The 17,376-nt window shown below is 38.1% G+C and overlaps 1 protein-coding gene across 1 annotated transcript in view; it reads right to left on the minus strand.

Annotated features, from left to right (window-relative positions):
• Window positions 1-16,834, minus strand: part of LOC127422906 (gamma-tubulin complex component 2-like) — a 36,068-nt gene extending 19,234 nt beyond the window's left edge. Inside the window, exons 1-6 of the mRNA XM_051666744.1 lie at window positions 16,717-16,834; window positions 16,216-16,382; window positions 16,010-16,138; window positions 13,922-14,098; window positions 13,638-13,797; window positions 2,315-2,522 (exon numbers count right to left, since the gene is read on the minus strand). Of these exons, the coding sequence (XP_051522704.1) occupies window positions 2,315-2,522; window positions 13,638-13,797; window positions 13,922-14,098; window positions 16,010-16,138; window positions 16,216-16,365 (824 nt within the window). The 5' untranslated portion in view covers window positions 16,366-16,382; window positions 16,717-16,834. The remainder of the gene's footprint in view (window positions 1-2,314; window positions 2,523-13,637; window positions 13,798-13,921; window positions 14,099-16,009; window positions 16,139-16,215; window positions 16,383-16,716) is intronic.
• Between the last annotated feature and the right edge of the window lie 542 nt (window positions 16,835-17,376).

Here is a 17,376-nt window from a genome sequence, read left to right on the forward strand (position 1 = left end):
ACTAGGGCTGCCCCCAACCAAAGATTTTCCTAGTCTACTAGTAGTCGTTAGTTTAAGCCATTAGTCGACTAGTTGTCGTACGTTTATGATATTAATTTAGTTACTTAAATATATTTTTTTGGGGGGGGGGGGGGGGGGGCATCAGAACATGGTTTGAGTTCCAGGGCTAAGAAAGAATATTATAAGTAACATTGCTAACAATGTTCTACATTACAGAGAAATACTAAACCATAATAATGAGCCTTTAAAATATAAATTTTACAAGCGCACGCACGAACCGAGCTGCAGCAAAAGCGGTAATGATTCTGAATGTGTCGGAAAAACCAGCAAGGAGACTATCTGAAAATTTTTCTGATTTATAGAGAGAAATGCACATTAGGGTTGTGCTGACAGAAGATGAGCTCGGGGATCGACAATGGTCAGAGTGATCGCCAATAGCCTTTGACGATGTCAAGTCGACATTTGACTCGTTTTCCCATTAATGTATTAAATTATTATTATTATTAGGCTATTAATATTATCAAATTAATATTACAAATAATTTGCCCGTAGACACACAGACACACGCTTGAAGAAACACACTTATTATATTATTAAGAACAGATGACAGAAAAGCCATCTATGCACATGTATGACACGCTGTTTGTATGGAGGCGTGCAGTTTTCCCATTAATGTATTAAATTATTATTATTATTAGGCTATTAATATTATCAAATTAATATTACAAATAATTTGCCCATAGACACACAGACACACGCTTGAAGAAACACACTTATTATATTATTAAGAACAGATGACAGAAAAGCCATCTATGCACATGTATGACACGCTGTTTGTATGGAGGCGTGCAGTCTCGTGGAACACGCAACATTTTCTGTTTTTTTTTTTTTGCAAGAACAGTATCGTCTATGAGTGCTGTAAATTACCTCAGACATCTCAGCTCAGGAGGTGCTTTGAATTCAGTTCGCTTTATTTCCACAGAGCAGTTCATTGTGACCACAACTCTGCAGCCTATACAAAACACATTCACCTCAAACCATGATTTATATTTTAGTGATTATAATCATTATAATAATTATTACTTTTACATTTATAATTATTATGTATTCATTTGTGTAAGTCATTTTTTGCCTGCATGTTTAGACGGATACTTGCCTGACAGTAAGTGGAAACGTGGTTACTTATATATATTATTTTAATTGCTTTTTCGTTTCGTTTGGAGTGCAATTTGAAATTAGAAATGTATTTGATTTAAGTTTTCCTTTTTTAAATAAATGTATTTAATTTTCAATGCAAAATTACTAAAGCAAGAATATTCACTGATCCCTCAGCCCGGTGGTTGCCGATGTAATTGGATAAATATATATATATATATATATATATATACATACACACACACACACACACACACACACACGATATATATTGTGAAGGAGGGAACAAAACAAATGTATTCACACACATGATGTATTTTCCCGGACAATGAAATACACGACTGGTAGAGAATGCACAGATGAAGAAGGTTCTTTGCCAGAGAGATGCTGCCCTTCACAACAGTTGTAAAGCCCTCTTTCAAAAAGTTGAACACCACACATTTTAATTGCACTTAATTGTTTTCCAGTTTCATTTGAATTTTTTGTTAAAATAAATAAAAAAATAAAGGTGTCTTGCTTTATTGTGTAGGCTTAACCCTAACCCTGCTTAACGAAAATTACCCCATAGTACCTAGCGTCCAACCAGCGGTGATACCGGTGTTTGTCTGTTTGAACGTGAATAATTAATTACCGCATGGACCAGCCGTGTAAACAATCATGTCTGTCCGTCACTGACTGCGTGACTTCGCCACTTCCTGTGAAGTTTTTTCTTTCTGTGACAAACCGACCAATCAAAACCAAAATCCAAAATCAAAACAGGTGTACCTGTGGATGTATTTTAAGGCCTACCTTCAAACTCAGTCCCTCTTTGCTTGACATCATGGAAAAATCAAAAGAAATCAGCCAAGACTTCAGAAAATAAATGTATCCTTGGGAGCAATTTCCAAATGCCTGAAGGTATTGCTGTTCTTAAAAGCAATAAATGTTCTTTGCAATAATATAACACGGTGCTGTATGGTTTCTATGTATTCATTACATAGATGAATACATAGAAATACATAGTCCTACTCTTGTGGACCAAGGAAACAGCGTCAATTTAAAAATCTGCTGACTAATTTAATTTGAATTTTGATCATATTTAAGGTAAAAAATCTAATTTAGTATCTCAGCCCTGTTGACAGCCCTATTACAATCAAGAATGGTCATATAATTTACTAACCGTGTGATAGTGGAGTAACAAGACGCGACAGGTAATATCCGGTTGACGAGCTCTTTGATGGACATGTCCAGGGAAGGATCTACTATGAAGGAGCGGCTCTGTCTACCCAGCACAGGCTGAGCAGTGATGTCTCTCCCATCCACACCAATCAGCACATACAGCAGGTCTTCAACCAGAGCTTGCTCCTGTGCAGCCAGTGGCATCGTACCTGTAATTCAGGGGTACTCATTACGTCTATCTCGATAACAGGTCAAAAGGGAAAGAGAGTAGAGAGAGAAACCACACAAATGACTAGAATCTTAAAGATTTACTTTTTATGGACGCCATGCGAGGAGCAGACGTGTAAACGGCGAGCTCTGTGCACTTTGCTAGTTTATAAATTATTTTCATGTTATAATCCGGTGAGATTCGATACACCCAGCTACATATTTGTTCTTTGAGGTAAACATGGCAAAGAAGTCAAAATCATCGGGCTCTGGAGACATTAAAAGACACTTTCGTGCTCAAGCTGAAATCTCTGACGGGTCTGCGGACCAGGAACTCAATTTGAACGGTGCAGTGGGAGAAATCCAGCGTCAACTGTCCAACATGTCCGTGACGCTGATGAAGGCTGTTGCTGACTTGGAAGATCTCGCTGTAATACGTCGATCGATTACGGCGATGGAAAGAAAATTCTCTGAATTGGATACAAAAGTGGCAGATGTTGAGAAACGGATCGATTATCTGAAGTCATCAGAAAGGGAATCTGGTCGCTCGCAACCAAAATAGACGTGGAAAACATTTTGGAAAAACTGGAAGATTTGGAAAATATGAGCCAACTAAATAATGTACGGATTGTTGGAATTCTTGAGCATGAAGAAGGCAGAGATATGGAGAAATTCCTAGATGAGCTCTTCCCGAGTCTGCTCGACATAACAGGCCATAAGTTGGAAATCGAGCGAGCTCACAGAGTCTTGGCTCGCAGATCTACTGAGGGGGACAGACCCCGATCAATTCTGGCCAAATTTCTGAGATCATCCGATAAAGATCTTGTGTTGCACGAGGCGAGGAGCAAAGGAAAGCTTTCTTGGAAGAATCACAATATTTTCTTGTTCCCGGACTTTGCGAATTCGACAAGAGAAACGCGATCGATTCAAGGAATGTAAGAAACTCTTACATCAACGGAAAATCGCTTTTGCACTGATGTTTCTGGCCAAACTGAGAATAGATACTACTGATGGCCGCAAAGTATTTATGTGTCCCAAGCAAGCACTGTCCTTCATAGAAACAATGGGTGAAAGCCATTTGGTGGTTCTCGTGTAGCTCCAGAGTGGATTAACTCACTGTACTTTGGCTGTCTGAGGAAGCTGTGCACCATTTTTGTTTCCGTTTGTGTTGGTTCCGCCTAGCGGCTGGAGTTTGTTTTGTGGAATAACACTCCTTCAAGAAACTTTTGCATGGACGGAAGATCACTTTTACACTGAAGTTCCCGGCCAGATTGAGAATGGATACTAAGGATGGCCGCAAAATATCTACATGCCAACAAAAAAGATGTCTTTCATAAAGTTGACTGAATCACGGTGTATTTTTTTATGCGGCCTCAGAGGGAATTTGACTCGCTCAATATACTCTGGACCATCCGAGGAACCGGGTTTGCCTGTTTTTTTTTTTTTTTTTTTTTGTGCTGGTTCCACCTAGCGGCTGGAGTTTGTTTTGTGGAATAACACTGCTTCGGGACACTTGTGGATGAATCCGTTCGTTCTTTGTGCTTATGCCTCCTGTTGGCTGGAGATTGTTTTGTGGAGTATTTCTGCGGGACATTGGAATGATTACATCATCTGCTGCACTCATAAACAGCCGGCTCACTGAACACTTGTTTGTCTGTCCGAGGAAACTGAGCGGCTTTATATCAGCTGGAATTTGTTTTGTGGAGGAACACACCTTCAAGACAGTTCTGTGAATGAATCTACATGTTCTTTGTGTTTATTCTGCCTATTGGCTGGGGTTTGTTTGTCCAAAGTATTTTCTGTTATGTAATTTTGCCTCATACAATGTGTGCAGAAGCACCGGACTTGAGCAATCCGATAGCAAAGTTGTCGCAGGGGGCTCTCAAGGCTTACATGGGTTTGATTGTTTCATTAATGTTGGAACGTGGTCTGTATAATCTTGTTTTTGACACACAATCTATTTTTTCTATTATATCAAAATGTCAAATGTTAATATGAGTGGGTTATCTTTCTCCACGTGGAATGTGAATGGTTTGGGGCACCCCATAAAAAGAAGGAAGGTTATTTATTTTCTTAAGTGTAAGAAATGTGATATAGTGTTTCTTCAAGAAATACATCTTTCCTCGCAGGAAGCTGAAAAATATGGGAAGATATGGGGTGGACATGTTTCCTTTAGTGCTGGCTCAAGTAAGAGCAGGGGAGTCATTATATTGATAAATAAACATCTACAATTCAAATCTCTCAAACAGATTAAAGATAAATTAAGGAGAATCATTATTGTTTGAACAGAAATTCAGGGGCAAAGGTTGGTTTTGGCTAATATTTACATGCCTAACGTTGAAGATCAGGGCTTTTTTATTGATCTTGAAGGGATGTTGCAAGCCGCCGGCACCCCTCATGATATAATATTGGGAGGAGACTTTAATCTTTTGATGGACTCAGTCCTTGATCACAGTGAAGCAAAAGTGTGCAAGCCCCCTAGAGCAACACTGACACTTCACAGGATGTGTAAAAATCTTGGTCTTACAGATATTTGGAGACTTTTGAACCCATCTGGTAGGGACTATACATTTTTTTCATCAGTCCATAAGATTTATTCTAGAAGAGATGTTTTTTTATATATATATCTAAGTCCCTCATTTCATCTGTTGTGGATTGCTCAATTGGAAACATCTTAGTCTCAGATCACGCCCTGGTGAGTTTAGAGATGTTGCCACATACGGAGAAAAAGAAATCATATAGTTGGCACTTTAATGTATCCCTTTTGCAAAATACTGATTTCCAACAAATGTTAAAGACTGAAATCAATGTTTATATGGAGACCAATTGGTCCTCAGTGTCTTCTGTGGGCGTGGCTTGGGAAGCACTTAAGGTGGTTCTTAGGGGTCGGATCATACAGTATGCCTCATTTACCAAAAAATCCAAAGCACGAGAGCTCGTGGAGTTGGAAGGGAATATTAAAAGTGCAGAGCTGAAGCGAAGAATGTCATCTGATGGCCTCAGAGAATTGACCCAATTGAAATGCAGATATAATACTATTTTGTTACGGAAAATGGAGTTTTGGTTATTCAGGGCAAGACAGTCATATTTTGAGTCGGGAGACAAAGCAGGGAAGCTTTTGGCTAGATACAGTTGTGCTCAAAAGTTTGCATACCCTGGCAGAAATATCACTGATCATGCAAAAAACTGTCTTTTATTTAAGGACAGTGATCATATGAAGCCATTTATCATCACATAGTTGTTTGGCTCCTTTTTAAATCATAATGATAACAGAAATCACCCAAATAGCCCTGATCAAAATTTTACATACCCTTGAATGTTTGGCCTTGTTACAGACACAAGGTGACACACACAGGTTTAAATGGCAATTAAAGGTTAATTTCCCACACCTGTGGCTTTTTAAATTGCAATTAGTGCCTGTGTATATATAGTCAATGAGTTTGTTAGCTCTCATGTGGATGCACTGAGCAGGCTAGATACCGAGACATGGGGAGCAGAAAAGAACTGTCAAAAGACCTGCGTAACAAGGTAATGGAACTTTATGAAGATGGAAAAGGATATAAAAAGATATTCAAAGCCTTGAAAATTCCAGTCACTACTGTTCTATCACTTATTAATAAGTGGAAAATTCAGGGATCTCTTGATACCAAGCCAAGGTCCGGCAGACCAAGAAAGATTTCAGCCACTACTGCCAGAAGAATTGTTCGGGATACAAAGAAAAACCCACAGGTAACCTCAGGAGAAATACAGACTGCTCTGGAAAAAGATGATGTGGTTGTTTCAAGGAGCACAATACGACGATACTTGAACAAAACGAGCTGCATGGTCGAGTTGCAAGAAAGAAGCCTTTACTGCACCAATGCCACAAAAAAGCCCGGTTACAATATGCCCGACAACACCTTGACACACCTCACAGCTTCTGGCACACTGTAATTTGGAGTGACGAGACCAAAATAGAGCTTTGTATGGAGAGGGGTCAACAGGTCTAAAGGCACGGGGAATCTTGTGACAACTGATGGCAAGATGAATGCAGCATGTTATCAGAAAATATTGGCAGACAATTTGCATTCTTCTGCACGAAAGCTGTGCATGGGACGCTCTTGGACATTCCAGCACGACAATGACCCTAAGCACAAGGCCAAGTTGACCCTCCAGTGGTTACAGCAGAAAAAGGTGAAGGTTCTGGAATGGCCATCACAGTCTCCTGACCTTAATATCATCGAGCCACTCTGGGGAGATCTCAAACGTGCGGTTCATGCAAGACGACCTAAGACTTTGCATGACTTGGAGGCAATTCGCCAAGATGAATGGGCAGCTATACCACCTGCAAGAATTTGGGGCCTCATAGACAACTATTACAAAAGACTGCACGCTGTAATTGATGCTAAATGGGGCAATACGGAGTATTAAGAACTAAGGGTATGCAGACTTTTGAACAGGGGTCATTTCATTTTTTTCTTTGTTTCCATGTTTTGTTTTATGATTGTGCCATTCTGTTATAACCTACAGTTGAATATGAATCCCAAAAGAAATAAAAGAAATGTGTTTTGCCTGCTCACTCATGTTTTCTTTAAAAATGGTACATATATTACCAATTCTTCAAGGGTATGCAAACTTTTGAGCAAGGGATGTGAGAGACTAGTCGACTAAAGTTTCTGATGCTAAACAACCAGTAAAGCCCTACATAATTTTTACACATTTACATTTGGCTTTATATTTTTACAGAGGCTGCATATTAATATTACATATTTTAAATAGAATTAATAATACAAATATTATTTAAAAAGAGGATATCTGGAGCAGATACAGAGTTTAATTATACCTTAGGCTGCGCGTGCTTCTTCCCTCTCTCACTCGTGGCGTGCACAGGAAAATGTCCTCTCACTAGACAAGCAAACTCAGCAAAGTAGTAATGAAATCACTTCGGTGGTGCGGGAGTCTTCTTTAAATCTGTGCATGCTTGTATGTTATTTTTCCACTGAGCGGGCTTTTTCAAGCGCAGGACAGGCGCCTCAGGTGAGTCTAGTCCTGTCTTACCATGTCGACGGGTTAATTTTGCTCATCCAAAAAATTATGCTTTTGAGTAAGTAGCCTAGAAAATAACTGTTTTAGGCTAGGTATGCCATTTTTTTAATCTGCTGATTAAGAAGGCTATTTTCAACAAGGTGCCGACTGCTGAATGGGTTAAACTATATTTTATTCTGTGCACAAGTCATGTTTAGAATACATTAGGTTTATTGTAGGCTACATCACAGGCCTATTTTTTTCTATCCTATAGCTATTTGTATTTATTTTTTACATCGTAACTGTTATTGGTTAACGTTCTTTACCGAACAGCTGTCATATTAGATCAATGGTTAATGCACGACTGCACCTCGTGAAATACGCGCAACTTTTCAGAGCATTTTTTTCTCTCTCATAGATTTGGCTTACCTGTTAATTATTTTCAACAATGTCCTGACTGTTTTAATATGTTAAGTAACTTTTACTTGGTGATTTCCGTTTAGAACAGACTTTTAATGGTTGTTCCATTGATCCTGCAGTATTCATTCAATTGTTTTCAATAAATATGTCTGTTAAATATTCGCTAATGTTGATTCAGTGAATGCGTGTCATGTTCTATATTTAATGTACAATGATCATAATTCAAGGCGAGGATGTCGTAGATGAATGCCCCTTTTCAGTGGAATTTAGCATCGGATTTGGAATAGATTAAGTATTTTAAATGGGTCGCATAAACACACTTTTTTTTTTTTACTGTTTTCTGAAGGTTGGTTTCTCTTTAGACTAGTCGACTAGTCGGTTACAAAACTTCCGTTTAACGACAGTCAAATTAGTCGTAGCGCACATCCCTATTTTGAGCACAACTGTATATAAAGCAGAGAGAGTCTTTTTCTACCATTAATTTTTACCTCGGCCATTGATATTAATGCCTTTAAAGAGTTCTATCCTGATCTTTATAGTTCCACGTCTTCGTCTACTGATGAAGATATTAGAAATTTGTGGAACCATTAGAACTCCCTAAATTGACAACTGAGAAAAATTGTCTTGATTCTGAGATAACCTTGGAGGAGCTTGACGAGGTAATGAAGGCCTTACCTACATGCAAAGCTCCGGGGCCAGATGGTTTTACTGCTGAATTTTTTAGATCTTATGCTACAGAATTGGCTCCACTTTTGTTAGAAGTTTATACAGAATCATTAAAGAATGGAAAGCTTCCCCCAACCATGACACAAGCCCGGATCATTCTGATACTTAAAAAGGAAAAAGATTCAAGCGAGTGTAAAAGTTACCGTCCAATTTCCCTGATCCAGTTAGATGTTGTCCAAAATTTTGGCTAACTGATTAGGTAAAGTTATGACATCTCTTATACATATAGATCAGGTGGGGTTTATTCAGGGCCGTAGCTCTTCTGATAACATTAGGCGTTTCATCAATATCATGTGGTCAGAAGCGAATTATCAGTTTCTGGTAGCTGCCATCTCACTTGACGCCAAAAAGGCTTTGATATGGTAAAATGGGATTATCTTTTTATGATTTTGGAAATGTATGGGTTCGGGAGTACATTTATTGGTTGGATTAAGTTACTTTATAGACACCCTGTAGCAGCGGTACAAACAAATGGATTAATTTCAGATTATTTTACTCTGAATAGGGGCACTCGGCAGGGTTGCCCTCTTTCCCCATTATTGTTCTGTCTTGCCCTGGAACCATTAGCAGCTGCGATAAGAAAGGAGGAGGATTTTCCAGGGGTGATGGCGGGAGGTGTGGCCCATAAGCTTCTGCTTTACACAGATGATATTTTATTATTTGTCTCTGACCCTACTAGATCTATGTCTTGCCTCCACAGAATTATTAATTCCTCAGGATACAAAGTCAATTGGTCTAAATCCGAAGCTTTGGCTCTGACAGCGTACTGTCCAGTAACGGTCTTCCAGCCGCGTGCCTTCCAGTGGCCCAAACAGGACATTAAGTATTTGGGTATTTTATTCCCAGCAAATTTGTCTGATTTAGTTAGTTAATTTTGACCCTTTAATAAAAAGGTTTTCGAGCGATGTGGACAGGTGGGCTTCATTACATTTATCGATGATTGGGAAGTTTAATGTTATTAAAATTAACTGTATTCCAAAATTCAACTACCTGCTACAGTCACTCCCTATATATGTCCCCCTCTCTTATTTCAAGCAATTTGATAGCATAGCAAAGTCCTTTATTTGGAATGGTAAACGTCCCAGACTACATTTCAACTAATTATATAGGCCTATTGACAAAGGTGGGCTAGGCCTACCCAAGATTTTGTTTTATTATTATGCGTTCGGTCTCAGGCATTTGGCTCATTGGTTGCTTCCACCTGAAAGAGCCTCTCCCTGGTTTTCTATTGAACAGGAAGTCCTTGCCCCTATTTTGCCATTGCAAAGCCTTTCTATCAAACTAACTGGAGAAGTTAAGTCACACCCCGTTATTTCACATTTGCACGTGATTTGGACAAGAGTGGCCAGAGTATTTAATTCGGACATTAATTTAAATGTTGCCTCAAGCATACGGCTGAACCCCAAATTATGCATCAACAAGTCCCCTTTCTGTTGGTCAGAGTGGATTGTGAGTGGGGTTACTACACTTGGTGTTCTGTATGAGAGTGGAGTGTTGAGATCTTTTGAGAATTTGGGTCATCATTTTCGAATTCCCAGATCTCAGTTTTATAGGTATTTACAGCTGCACCACATGCTCTGTTCTGTTTTTGGGAGTACCACACCCCCAAAGGCAGCAGGTGCTTTGGAAGAGGTGATTGCTGCTTTTGGAAAAGGTCATGAGGCATCAGTGTATTACTCCCTGCTAATTCAGAGACTGGGGGATGGAGCTTTAACTTCTATCAAGAGATTATGGGAGAAAGATTTGAAATTGGTATTGGAGGAAGGAGTGTGGACTAGGATTCTAAAAAATGTCAAGTCTGCATCTAGAGATGCAAGGGTTCGCCTTATGCAATTTAAAATTTGACAGATTTTATTGGACCCCCTCTAGATTATATAGGCTTGGTCTTAAAGACACAACCACCTACTGGCGATGCCAATCAGAAGTTGGAGACACAACTCAAGTCTTTTGGGGTGTGTTAAGATTCAAGATTTTTGGTTGAGGGTTCAGAGTTATTTGTGTGACGTTTTGGGCACTCAAGTTTTACTTTGCCCCAGACTTTGTATTTTGGGCGATGGGGCGGTCATATATTTGGTGGACAAATTTATAAAAAATTGTGTTCTGACAAGTGTTATGATTGGCAGACAAGTTATTTTAAGGGGTTGGAAGTCGGACGGAGCACCATCATTTCCGGAGTGGTGTGCGGAAGTGGGGAGAGTGGCAGCTTTTGAAGAAGGGGTATCTAGAGGATTGGGTAATTTGGACTTGTTTGTGGGAAAGTGGGGCAAATATCTGGCATTTTTGGAGGGCTCTCGGGGAGGGACAGTGGAGAGAGAGGTATAGATGTTATGTGTGTGATTATTACATTTTATTTATTTCCTTTATTTTTTAATATTTGTTTTTGTGTTTCTATAATCATGTGGGACCACTGGGGTGTTCTTGTGGGTGGGGTTGGGGGTAGTAATAGAGGGGGTTAAGTATTGATTCTGTTTGTAAATGTTTTTGTTTTTATTTGTTAATATATGAATCAATAAAAAATTTTATCTAAAAAAAGAATTTAAAAAAAAATGCATATTTATTTTTTTGGGTGAATTTAGTGTGACTTTAGCAAGCAGTGATATTCAATATGCATTTTTTCCCCACGAAAACAGTTGTTGTGATAAGGTTAAGAGAGTGTCAGCAGAGTGTCAAATACACTATTGTGTATTTTTCTTTTTTGCTGTAAACACACGTCAATTCTGCTATGTTAGGTCCCTAAAGGGTATATTGTAAAATCAATCTCATTCATTTTTCAAACTGTCTCTTATAAATAAACATATCAGGAAAATGTGTAAAAAAAAAAATTTAAAAATGTTTTTTACTTTTTATTTCCTCAATTCTGTAGCATGCTTTATGTGTGTGTGAACTCTGAGAGCATTTGCGCTAGCGGATTCACACCTGAATGGTCTAATCAACCGTTTTTGGCAAGGTATTCCTGTAAACACAGTCAGTTATGTCTAAAGTGTACGTTTGCAAATTCTTGCAGGTGGTATAGCTGCCCTTTCGTCTTCGCAAAATGCCTCCAGGTCATGCAAAGTCTTTGGTCGTCTTGCATGAACCGCACGTCTGAGATCTCCCCAGAGTGACTGTGATGGCCACTCCAGAACCTTAACCTTTTTCTGCTGTAACCACTGGAGGGTCAACTTGGCCTTGTGCTTAGGGTCATTGTCATGCTGGAAAGTCCAAGAGTGTCCCATGCACAGCTTTCGTGCAGAAGAATGCAAATTGTCTACCAGTATTTTCTGATAACATGCTGCATTCATCTTGCCATCAATTTTCAAAGATTCCATGTGCCTTTAGAGCTCACACACCCCCAAAACATCAGTGAGTCGCCACCACGCTTCACAGTGGGGATGGTATTCTTTTCATTATAGGCCTTGTTGACCCCTCTCCAAACATAGTGCTTATGGTTGTGACCATAAAGCTCTATTTTGGTCTCATCACTCCAAATTACAGTGTGCCAGAAGCTGCGAGACGTGTCATGGTGTTGTCGGGCATATTGTAACCAGGCTTTTTTGTGGCATTGGTGCAGTAAATGCTTCTTTCTGGCAACTCGACCATGCAGCTCATTTTTGTTCAAGTATCATCATATTGTGCTCCTTGAAACAACCACACCGTCTTTTTCCAGAGCAGCCTGTAATTCTCCTGAGGTTACCTGTGGGTTTTTCTTTGTATCCCGAACAATTCTTCTGGCTTGGTATCAAGAGATCCCCGAATTTTTCACTTCTTAATAAGTGATTGAACAGTTCTGACTGGCATTTTCAAGGCTTTGGATATCTTTTTATATCCTTTTCCATCTTTATAAAGTTACATTACCTTGTTACGCAGGTCTCTTGACAGTTCTTTTCTGCTCCCCATGGCTCAGTATCTAGCCTGCTCAGTGCATCCACGTGAGAGCTAACAAACTCATTGACTATTTATACACAGACACTAATTGCAATTTTAAAAGCCACAGGTGTGGGAAATTAATCTTTAATTGCCATTTAAACCTGTGTGTGTGTCACCTTGTGTGTCTGTAACAAGGCCAAACATTCAAGTATGTAAACTTTTGATCAGGGCCATTTGGGTGATTTCTGTTATCATTATGATTTAAAAAGGAGCCAAACAACTATGTGATAATAAATGGCTTCATATCATCACTATCTTTAAATAAAAGACAGTTTTTTGGCATGATCAGTCATATTTTCAAAATCAATGCCAAAATTTCACAATTTCTGCCAGGGTATGCAAACTTTTGAACACAACTGTATGTTATCATGTCTCTCAGTTCGATTCATAATGCATCTCCTCTTTGACTTCAAACTTTTCAGGCATGTTTTGTAAGATTGGTTCTCTGGTTTGTGTGCAGCTGTGTTGTGTTCTGTGTTGTTAATATCACTGTGGTGATCCGGCTGAAGCAAAACAAAGCGAGTTCTCGGTTGAACACCCCATCTCGCGAGCACTCTCGTGAACGTGTACAGGAGAACAATGATTGGTGATGATTTTAACTAAATAATAAATTCAATTTGTGTGGCAGGTGTCTGAATGTTCACATTCATTTGCCACTGTACATGCCTGAGCAGTATACCACTGCTTGGCTGTTTTGAGCTTCTTTTTACCCCTGAAAAAAGAACGAAAAAGAACTTCTCTGAAAGTATATAGCACGGCCTTTACTCTGTTTGTTTTGAGTGACCCACCTAGACCCACCCCAACAATGTTACTAAACTAATGGCTTGAGTTGGGGGCAGGACTATCTGACTGTTTGAACAACTGCAGATGAGGGGTGTATTTAGAAAGTCGCTTTGAAAGCTTTGTTTATTTTTGCAATTCCATTCAGTGGAATTAGTGTAGCAGAAATTACATTAACATTATGGAAGAAAAAAGGGTTGCAAAAGCCATATTATGTTGCCTTTAAACTATCACATTAAATTTCATTGTAAAATAACAATATTGAAGGTTCTGTCCCATACCAATAGCCACGACGGGATCTCCAACAGGGGTGGGACTAGTGATGAAATCTCCAATCAGTGCAGGACGGTCGTACACCCAGTTTGGAAACACAGGGTTTGGTTGAGTGGGGTTCTTCTTGTTATGTCTGTCTCTCAGCATTTTACGGATGACCTCAGAAGACTGTGAGGGAAACAAACCCATCATGAAAATTCAGATGCAATGAAAAGGCCAAATGTAGTGATAAATCATCTCTCCTTAAACAAATCATCTTTGTTGTTCTTCATGCTGCTCACTGAACAGGTACCTGAGGCACATTGGAGCTGGCTGTGACATTGCCCAGCTTTTTACGTAACTCCTCCAGTTCATGCATGGACATCTTGCTGCTGGTTGCAGGAATACTGTAAGACATGGTGGTGCTTGATGAGGCATTGGCAGAAATCTCTGATCTCTCCTTGGCATTTTGCTGCAAGAACTTCAAAGTCTGGAGAGCAGAAGTCAGTGAATTAGCTGAATCTCAAGAAAACATGTCTGTCACATTTCACCCCAAACCCCCAAAAAAAGAAATTAGTAATTTTATTTTACATAAAGAGAATGAAGCCTATATTAGGGTCATTAAGAGTTTTTGCATTATTTTCATAATAATTCTCACTATTCTCGATTGTGATCCTCATTAAATTAATATTGCAATATAAAAAAAAAAATTTCTTATTTAAATCAGCATGATCTACAAAAAAATACTACCATAATGTATATTAAGGATAACAAACAGTCAGCCTGTCTATATCACAAAATAAACCAACAGGGTGATCAGGACCATAACATGAAGTGGCTCATTGCTATGGATAAACACAGTTTAGCAATCATAGGGCCTCATTCATGAAACTTTCGTAAATATGAGTAAATTCAGAGTAATTTGAGTGTAAAATGAATGCTTTGTACCCCCCAGATTTGTTAGTAAAACGTGTTTATGTAAGTGAATTCTAAACATTCGTAAATAGGGGGCATGTGCACGTTCATTCGCAATTATAATGGCCATATAAGGAAGGCACCAGACTTGCTAGTAAATGAGAATAGGGATATGCGGTACAGTAATGAAAGGGTTTTAAAATAAAGTGCATGGACACAAAGAAAATGTGGAACTTACTGTCATCACATGTTTTGGCTGCTGGAGGTTCTTTTGTGAATCAAACAGTCCAAGAGGACAATAAAAATGGTTTACATGAAGCTTTAGGGTAAAAAATGTTCAGTTCATGCAGGCAAGAGAATGTCCACCACCATTAACATTAGTCTAGCTGGTTCAGTCGATCACATCGCCAGCATCATTGGTGAAACTAGTTGGGTAAATCAAAATTAAGATTTGCAAGCTATGAGTGTGTGCAAGGCTTTTTTTCCTATTTTTTCGTTGTACTGTGTACACACCACCCACGATGTGTTTATTTATAGGTTAACAGCATTAACACTGACCATACGTTAATATCTAAATGCGATTTATTGATTTATCAATGAATTATGAAAACTTAATTATAGAGTTCATACCAAATGTAGAAACTGTCCAACCAGTTATGTTAACGGCATTCATTTTGTGAAAATCAAACAAAAACTAAGTCTTTCCACAAACTTTTTTGCCTTATGCCAAGCAGTTCTGCTGGAAAAAAATTATATAACATTTATGAAGCAGATTTGGGAACCAACTTTAAAAAAACAAATGCCAGAATATCAAAGAAACATTTTTAATAAGTTTATTAAACCGAATTTACTAAGTTTTTTTTTTTTTTAAAGATACATTTTACTTATTTAATTCTTAGGTAATTTTTTTCATTATTTGATTTCACTTCTGTCAAAATGTCATAGCAGTTTGTCTGAAAGAACACACGATTTACACATGGTCGGGAGCAAATTTTGTTTGTACCAATTAAAATTTTGAAAATAAGAAAGCTTTCACGAATCCGAACATTTACGTCAGAACGGCTTTATGAAAGATTTACACAAACAATCATTCTGCTCTTGTTTCATGAATGAGGCCCATTATTACGGAAATATTTGACCACTGAATGCAGCGATTGATCAGAATCAAGTAGGTGTATAATAAAATTACTTTCCATTAAAAATAGTAGTTTTCACATTACAGTAAAGAGAATGTGATTTGTTTTTTTCATTTCAGTAATGATAATGGGGAAATGTGCTTAATGCTCATGAAAATAATGTAACAATGCAAAAAAAAAATCATCTAGTCCTGAAATAGGTTCCATTTTCATTATGCAAAATATAAGTTCTCATTCTCTTCTTTTGGTTTGTAGGGTGAAATCCTGGACATGTTTTTGACAGGTTTCATGAGATGCATCCATGCATATTTATTGTTTACAAATAAACAATGAGTCTTCAGTAAACATACCTCTTTATCCTCTGTGAGTTTGGAGAGGAGATACACTAATGGATCTAGGTTACGTGCATTCTTTGACTTCAATTCATCATATTTCCTCAAGAAGTCTTCAGGTGTTTTGGAGTGCTCTGCGATTTTAACCTGTAAGACAATGTAACTTAATCTACTGCATTCATAACATGTTTAATGTAAGAAACAAACCCATTATTCATGCTTACCTTTGCACTGTGTGCAGATACTGTAGTGGTGACATATGGTGTCCTGTTCTTCTGCAGTAAATCGATGTAAACCTCGGCACCATCTTCTCCTCGAACATTCAAGAGGCCGAGCAGCTCATTAACATCATGATGAATCCTGAATTCACTCATGACTCCAAATCCACCAGCTCAAATATAACAAAAATTCACTAATGAGTCAAGCAAGTTAAATAAATGAATGAATCACTTACACAAACGGCACTAGATATAGATAACGGAATTTGTTTACAGTTTAACATCTAAGGATAAACATGTTATATGCGCAGATGACAATAAATAAACGTAAATAAAAATAAGACTTATTATTATTTATTTACATCCGATCAGCGGCCCATTGACATCAACGCCAGAGAGCTGAACGACTCTGTAGCTCGCTTACAACAAACCGTTTTGTCTACCTATAAAAAATAACATTTGACAGTTAATCAGGTAAAAGTATGATACAGTCTGAATAACACGTACCACGTTTGTTGATAGAGCACTAGGGTAAATAACAACAACGATACAGTCATAGGAAGTTAGAAATTGTGGAAACGTATTTGTATATGTCCGCCAAAACAGTTAGTTTTCAAAATAAAAGTCATTTCCTTTTGTCCGTGGTCATCTTCTGCAAAATAGAACTAAATATGAACAACTGAAGCTATATATATATATATATATATATGATAAATACATTTTAAAAAACAAGTCTTTTAATTGGTTGAAATGTCGTTTTTAAAATTATTCCTTTATTTGGCAATTGTGTGTAATATTTTGACAGCACTGAGCACAGTTGGGGCCCTTTCAGTCCCTAGCACACATTATGGCATTTATAATAAACCATTTGATATTTTAATACAAAAAATCTGCAATTTTAAAGAGAATAAATACTTTTTGTATAATGTTGCATAACCCTGTGTGCCTCAAAGTCTAATTTTACATTCTTTATTTTATTGTACAAGGGTCATTTTCCTCACAGCCCCAGCTGCATCTTTGCACTAATTATTTCCTCATTTAAAAGTTTTTACTCCTAAAGAAATGAATAGTAATTTTTAAAACCACGAGCACTCACATGAGATGAAGACTCCAGTCATATAATTCACCTTATCCACCTTATTGTTCAGCGAAACCAGGGCGACACTA

Source organism: Myxocyprinus asiaticus, chromosome 32 (genome assembly GCF_019703515.2).
Source record: "Myxocyprinus asiaticus isolate MX2 ecotype Aquarium Trade chromosome 32, UBuf_Myxa_2, whole genome shotgun sequence".
NCBI classification, from domain to species: domain Eukaryota; kingdom Metazoa; phylum Chordata; class Actinopteri; order Cypriniformes; family Catostomidae; genus Myxocyprinus; species Myxocyprinus asiaticus.